The following is a 6,778-nucleotide window of genomic DNA, read 5'->3' as shown; positions in this document are numbered from 1 at the left end:
CTACTTAAACTTTATTGGATGTGGAGCTGAAATGGGGGTCCCAGAACCACAGAGCCCTCTCCCCCCAGCTTCTCCAGGGTGGGCTTCACTGGATGTGAGAGGGTCAACAGCCAAGGCTCGATCCTGGGACTTCCGACACAGCTCAGTAGCCCCCAGCCCTGCAAGCATCGGCCCCCGCCTCAGGTCCAGCCCCACCCACCGTCCCCACCCCATCCCCCCGCCCCGAACAGGCCCACAGACCCCTCCCAGGCAGGTGGGATCCCGGGTGAAGATGCTCCGCGGGCAGAACGTTACCCCCAGCTCAGGCCTTTCCTGGCCAGCTCCACCTGGGCCAGGCGGTGGTCACTCAGCACCTGCACCCTCGTGACGGCGGCCAGCGGCCTGTGGCGGTGGGCGAACTGGAGGACCTTGTGCTCCTGGGCATGGACGTGGAAGTGCTCCGCGTCCGAGCTGACCTCCATCTGGGGGCAGGCGGGCCCGGAGTCCCCTCAGCATGCGGAGCCCCCGTCATGCAGGCCTGCCCCCCAGGGGTTCAGAGCCCCAGCTGGGGCCCCTTCTCCTCGCCTCAGAGCGGTGGCTGGCAGCCAGGGGTTGCAGCCCCAGACCCAGCAGGGAGACTGCCGAACTGGCTCTCCCCTGTAAGCATCTGCAATCAGCCCCCCACTCAGCCGGAGCCCCAGCGGGGACAGCAGAGCTGCTGGAAGCCGGGGGCACGGGGCGCCTCAGCGCAAAGCAGCAGGTGGCCCGGGTGCGTCCACAGACGGCGCCCCCGCTTCCCGGCCCCACCCCACGGGCCTCCCCCTCCCGCCGCGCGGGTTCCCCCACCTCCCAGGGGCTCACCCCAGCCCCTCACCTCAAAGGGCTCCCCGAGCACCAGTGGGAAGACGCTGGACGCCTCCTCCTGGCCCCAGCGACCGCCCTGAAAGGCGTTGGCCACCATGGTGGCGCTGGAGAACCGGGGCTTGATGTGGAAGACGATGTCGCCCGTCTCGGACAGGAAGTTGATCTCAAACCTGGGGGACACCATGGGGTTGGCGAGGGCGGCTGGGCGGTCACCCCGCGGAGGCCGAGGAGGGGACACGGGGAGGGGAGGGCACGGTCTCTTACTGGTCCTCTCCGGAGTCAGAGTGTGCCTGCACCAGCAGGTTCCAGCCCGGGGCCAGGCCCCCCGCGTGGAAGGCTTCAAACTGCAGACGAAAGGGGCGGCAGAGGCCCTGGGTGCCAGGCCTCCTCTCCTTGGGGTACCCCCTCCCCCAGGAGGCCCCACGGCCTGGGGCCCGTGCCCGGTGCCCCACCGGGCTCTGTTCCCTCCTTCCCAAATCCAGGTCTCACCCACCTGCAGGGCCATCTCTCCGGCTTCCGTGGGGAGCTGCGCAGCCTGGGGATATAGCGGCTGGGCTGGGCGGGGGCGCAGGGCCCCGCCCCGGGGATGAGGTCACCGGCCTTCCCTGCACCCTCAGCCTCTCGCCCTCCCCCACCAGCAGGTCCTCTAGTCCAGCTCCGGGACAGGGTGGCCCCCTCCCCACCCCCTTTCTTCGGGGGCCTGCATGGCTCTCAGGCTTCACTCCACTTCCGAGGACTCCCAGGAAAGCACTTCTCCTGCATTCTTGGAGGCAAGGTGTGACCCAGGCAGCCCCCCAGTCAGCCACAGCCTCCAGGGTCTCGGGGACCCAGACTCCCCCATCTGGTCAAGAGTGGAGGCCTACCCACCCTGCCCTGGACTTTGGGGCCATCTAGCCTCCTGGTGACTCAAGCCCCCCAGTCCAGCCCGGCCTCTCCTGGCTGCCCCGCTCCAGGGCCTCAGCCACCCTGCGGGCAGAGCAGGGATTAGGCTGGCCGCTGTGCTCAGCGAATTCCAGGGCGCTGGCGGTGGACGGGGTGGGGGGCCTTTCCCACACCCCCACACCCCTCCTGGCCTGCTCCTGAGCCCCCTCAGCTGACCGTGGAGCAGGCCAGGCTGAGGTCCTTGGGAGCATGTGGGGGAGACAAGCAGAGTCTCCCCAGGCTTTCCGGGCGGCCAAGGGGGCGTCTTGGCCGGACTGTCCAGGGAGCCAAGCCAGAGAGGAACCAGGCTGGACAAACAGAGCCCCAGGGCTGCTGTGGGGGATGGGGGGCGTGCAATGCGTGGGCAGTGAGTGTGCGAGTAAGTGTGCAGATGATCGTGCAGATGTGTGGTGAGTGTGGGACCAGGTGGTTGACGATGTGCACACTGGATGTGGGGGTGTGATGTGCCCACGGGTCTGGGGTGTGGTGTGCCCACGGGCATGGGGGTGTCGTGTGCGAGGCTGAGTGTGTGGCTCCTGGCACTGCTGCTCTTCCCTGCCCAGCCTCGCAGAGGCCGGGGTTTATCTGGTCCCCCAAGGCAGCAGGATTGCCAGCCCCCAGCTCCCCTTGGGTCATTCTTCCCTTCGCCCCCTGCTGGGTCCCACCTGGCCTCCCCCTGTGCCTGTCACTTTGATATGGGCGTGGTGGTAATGGGAAGGGACAAGGAGGTGGTCCTGACCCCTGTGGGCATGCGCCAGCTTCATCCTACCCTGCAGGTGGGGCGCTGGTCAGGGCCGGCAGGGCCTGCAGGGGGCAGCCCTGGGCAGTGGAGGTGAGGCCGCCCACTGGGGCCTCCCGGGCCTCAGACACGGGCCTGTCCACTCCCACATCCAGGGACCCACCCAGCCGGGCCATCCTGGGGCCTGCCTCCCCGAGGATCTGAGAGAGGGTGAAGCCCCTTCCTGCCTCTGCACCTCCCGGTCCTGCCTCCTGTCCTGCTGCAAGGCAGGTGCTTGGGGCCTGGACTCTGGGGATGGCACGGTCCAGGGTGGGCAGAGCATGCACTCAGGAGTCCTGAGCAGGCTTCCAGCATGCCGGGGAGCCCGGAATCAGTGGCCTCTGGGCGCAGTCCTCCCAGCTGCACACTGCCGTCTGTGCCCCCAGCCTCTCCCCCAGGCAGGGAGGGTAGCCCAGGGTGGATGCAGCGCCCTGGGCTGTTGCCTCCTGGCTTTGAGGTCAGCAGAGGGCCCTCGGGACTCAGTGGCCTAGATCCCTGGCTGGGTGAGGAGCCTGAGGACCCCTGATTCAGCAGGCCTGTCCCAGTCTGAGCCTCAGCCTCCCCCTATATGGAGGGCTATGGGGACCGCGCTGCCTGTCGGCCACTGAACCTGGAGCGGGCAGGGTGGGGAACCTGCCTGTTGGCTCCAGCCTGGGGACCTCATAAAGCCCAACTGGGCCCAGGCAGGCTCTGGGCCTCCGCCCACTCCATGACACCTGTGCCTGGCATGGGCCCACACCTGGCCGGGCCTGTGGTCTCACCCCCGCCCCCCGCTGTGGCTTTGGAACCTCTCCACGTGGGGTGGGAGCCAGGAGCAGCCGGGCAGCCAGGGGTCCTGAAGGCCCCTCGGGGCTGGCGCAGCCCTGCAGGCCACCCCAACATCATGGAGTCCAGCTCGGACCCCTGCTGTCCTCAGGGGTCCCCAGTGTGGGGGGCGGGGGCCGGGGGCGGTGCCCCCACCTGGAGTCGCTGGCCAGCCGGGGCTGGGTGCCATGGCCTGAGGCCTGGGAACAAATAGACCTGCCCAGCAAGAGCTGCCAGACGCTGCCCCTCCCCCTCCCGGATGTGCGGTTTTGCCCCAGGCTGTTGGTTTCCAGAGCAGGCAGCAGGGTCTCCACCCAGCTCCACGGAAGATATCCACCCAGACAGCAGCCTGGGCTCAGAGGCCCATCTCATCCCTGGGCCCGCCATCGCCAGGCGGCGCCAGGCACGGGCCTGGCGCAGAGGTGCCCGGACGAGAGACCCTGCCCCATGGCTTAGCGGCAACCACCATCGACCTGGAGCCCTGGTGGCTCAGCGGATAAAGGACCCGCCCCCGGACGAGAGACCCTGCCCCACGGCCTAGGGGTAACCACCTTCGACCCAGAGCCCTGATGGCTCAGTGGGTAAAGAATCCGCCTGCAGTGCAGCTTCAATCCCTGCGTCCGGAAGATCCCCTGGAGGAGGGCACGGCAGCCCACTCCAGTATTCTTGCTTGGAGAATCCCATGGACAGAGGAGCCTTGGCGGGCTACAGGCCGTAGGGTCACAGTCGGACGCGACTGAGTGAGCACACACACCGTGGAGCGCGGTCTCTTCACAAGCAGCACCGCCTGCGCTGGATAGACGGGCTCCAGCCGTGCCACTGGGGCAGCTGGAGGCCAGGCTCAGGGAAGGGAGACCCGAGAGCGATCCGCGCACTCGGCTCGTCTCGGCTGAGCCCCGCTGTGTGCTCAGTGCTCGTCATTCATTCATCCCTCGGCCAGGAGGAGTGCGTCCTGCTTCACAACCAGACGCCCGCTCAGTCGCTCAGCAAGTGTCAGCTGAACCCTACTCTGTGCTGGGCCCTGAGCCATGGTTCACAGGACAGACAGACAGAGCCACACAGCCTTTGCCCTCCAGGAACTTCCGGTTTCTGAGGCAGGGGTCAAACAGTAAAGGACTAGCCCAGTGTCACGGTACTGAACTGTTATCACGATATGAGCTCTAAACGGAAATCGTGGCGAGTGATCATGGTGTCTCGGGGGAGCCCGGACTAATATGAGTTGGTCTGGGCAGACTTCTTGGAGGAGGTGACATTGGAGCTGAGCTTAGAACAGAAAGCACTCAGGGGAAGGGTGTTGCTGGAAAAGGGAACAGTGTGTGCAAAGGCCCTGGGGAGGGAAAGGCCAAGATGGGAAGAGCACACCCCGCCCACCTCTGCTGCCTGGCTGAGATCCGGCCCTTCCTGGCCTTCCCTGCTAGGCACCACCATCGCCTCCCTCATTCAGGCTGGCATTGTTCCTGGCCAAGCTGCCCACCCAGTGCCAGGCCATTGTCTGTGCCTCCTGCTTTCCGCCCCTGAGTCTCTTATCACCCAGAGAATCAACTTGTGGGGGAATATGGTGGGTGAGAAGGTTTTAGCCCAGCCAGGGCCAAGCAGGGGCTGCCAGATCTGATGCCGCCTCCTCCCTGGCAGGGGTGGACCAGTGTCCCAAAGGATGCTCGGCGTCAGTCTGGCCTCCCTCTTGTGGGGACCCCGCAGGTCTCCCCTCTTGGGGCCACCCTCCTGCCCCATGCACACCTCTCACTCCGTGCATGCGAACGTGCCAAGTCGCTTCAGTCATGTCCAACTCTTTGAGATCCCATGGACTGTAGCATGCCAGGCTCCTTGTCCATGGGATTCTCCAGGGAAGAATACCGGAGTGGGCTGCCTTGCCCTCCTCCAGGGCGTCTTCCTGACCCAGGGATTGAGCCCACATCTCCTATGGCTCCTGCACTGCACGCTGATCCTTTACGGCTGAGCCACCATGGAAGCCCTACCTTTTCCTCCAGTCCGTCCCTGCAAGCGGAAGCCAGCCCACCTGCCCTTGACCGCAGACAGTCCTTAATCCTCCCTGGGAGTCGGTTCCTCCACCTGAGGTTGCCGAGGGGGACCATGAGCATTGCCCGTGAGCTCAGCTGGGCACGGACGCAAAGCTGGCCTTGACCCAAGGAAGGGACATGGAGGTAGGGCTCTGGGTATTTGAGCTACGGAGACTCGATGCTGGTGAGGTTAAGGCTGGGGTTTCCCCCTTCCTGTCAGCAAATGGGGGCTCCTGCCCAGACAGGCTTCCCAGAGGGAGTGCAGGCCCACCCCAGTCAGGCCTCAGCCCCCAGGAGGGGGCGCCCGGCCCCCACTCTATGTCACCACCTGTTTACAGATGCAGCAGCCAGGGGTTGGGGGGGGCCCTCGCTGGCCCGGGGCCCCGGGGGAGCCCTCGCTGGCCCAGGGCCTGGGGTTGGGGGGCCCTCGCTGGCCCAGGTTGCTGCTGGAGCTGCTGTTCTCCATCACAGCCCTGCAGAAGTGGGGCAGGATTTGGGAGCAAGACAGCCTCCCCCCGCCCAGCTTCCCTCTGTCATTTCTCAGCTCCCACAGCTGCGCTCCTCAGCTCTGCGTGTGTTACAAGGGCCCCCCTCCTTTGCAGTCCTCAAGTGAGTTCACGTCTGTTCACAGCCTGCTAGGCGAGAGCTTCCCTTCCCATTTCACAGATGGAGAGACTGAGGCTGCTATGGCCTGCGTGCATGCGTCCCTGGTGAGGCACGCTGGGAACGACCCTGCCTGTCAAAGGGTGTGCTCGGGAGACCCCCAAAGCCCTTGGTGGTGCCGCTTTGGGGGCCTGGGGCTGAGGGGGAAGGCTCCCTTGGGCAGGGTGGGACGTGGCTGGGACTCCGGGGCCTCTTGGGCCTTGACCAGTACCCATCAGGAGTTATCCCACGATGGCACCATCTTGCAGGAAGCTCAACCAGCCCAGACGGGCCTGCCAGAAAGGCTGTCTGGGTGTGGCGGCCACTGGCCGGGCACAAAGGCCAAGTTGAGGTTTCTGTAGCAGGACAGAGTCTGGGGGCCAGCTGGGCTGGGCAGGGCGGGACAGACCGGCGGACATCTGGCCTGGAGAGGGGACTGTAACGACTCCTCCAGATGGGCTCTGGGCTCCGGGAGCCGCCAGGGAAGCAGGCTGCACCAGGTTTATAAACAGACCCAGCAGCAGCCCCATTTGAAGGCGGAAGAGCTGGGAATCCAATTAGACGGGGAAGTGGCTGGGGGATCCTAGAGCTGCCTAAGATGGGGCTGGGGGCACCTCGAGGACCCAGAGTCCCCGCCCCCGGCACCAGGGCAGAGGTGGTGGCAGCTCAAGGGGACGCGGGACACCGGGCATGGATCCAAGCCCCTGCTCTCTAGAGTGACCCTCCGTGAGCTGCTCTGTGGCCCGGGGGCCGGGCCCACCCCAGGTGAGGT

At 66.1% G+C, this 6,778-nt stretch overlaps 1 protein-coding gene across 1 annotated transcript; it reads right to left on the bottom strand.

Annotated features, from left to right (window-relative positions):
- Positions 1–290: 290 nt before the first annotated feature.
- GRIFIN (galectin-related inter-fiber protein) lies at positions 291–4,835 on the bottom strand. The gene is made up of 7 exons (XM_055561903.1): positions 4,769–4,835; positions 4,101–4,174; positions 2,430–2,534; positions 1,337–1,378; positions 1,108–1,187; positions 854–1,013; positions 291–461 (listed from the first exon to the last, which is right to left on the bottom strand). The coding sequence occupies exons 1-7, from the start codon at positions 4,833–4,835 to the stop codon at positions 291–293; spliced, it is 699 nt and encodes a 232-aa protein (XP_055417878.1).
- Positions 4,836–6,778: the final 1,943 nt, after the last annotated feature.

This window comes from Bubalus kerabau, chromosome 23 (assembly GCF_029407905.1).
Source record: "Bubalus kerabau isolate K-KA32 ecotype Philippines breed swamp buffalo chromosome 23, PCC_UOA_SB_1v2, whole genome shotgun sequence".
Classification (NCBI taxonomy): Eukaryota; Metazoa; Chordata; class Mammalia; order Artiodactyla; family Bovidae; genus Bubalus; species Bubalus kerabau.
This window is presented reverse-complemented; position numbering and strand designations above follow the sequence as displayed.

Bases quoted from the DNA above. Each gene is read 5' to 3' on its own strand.
- GRIFIN (XM_055561903.1), bottom strand. From the start codon at position 4,835: ATGGCCTGGCACTGGGTGGGCAGCTTGGCCAGGAACAATGCCAGCCTG. The intron at 1,379-2,429 runs GTGGGACCCAGC...CTATATCCCCAG, and splicing joins CAGGCACAGGGGGAGGCCAG to GCTGCGCAGCTCCCCACGGA. The intron at 1,014-1,107 runs GTAAGAGACCGT...GGTGTCCCCCAG, and splicing joins TCTGACTCCGGAGAGGACCA to GTTTGAGATCAACTTCCTGT.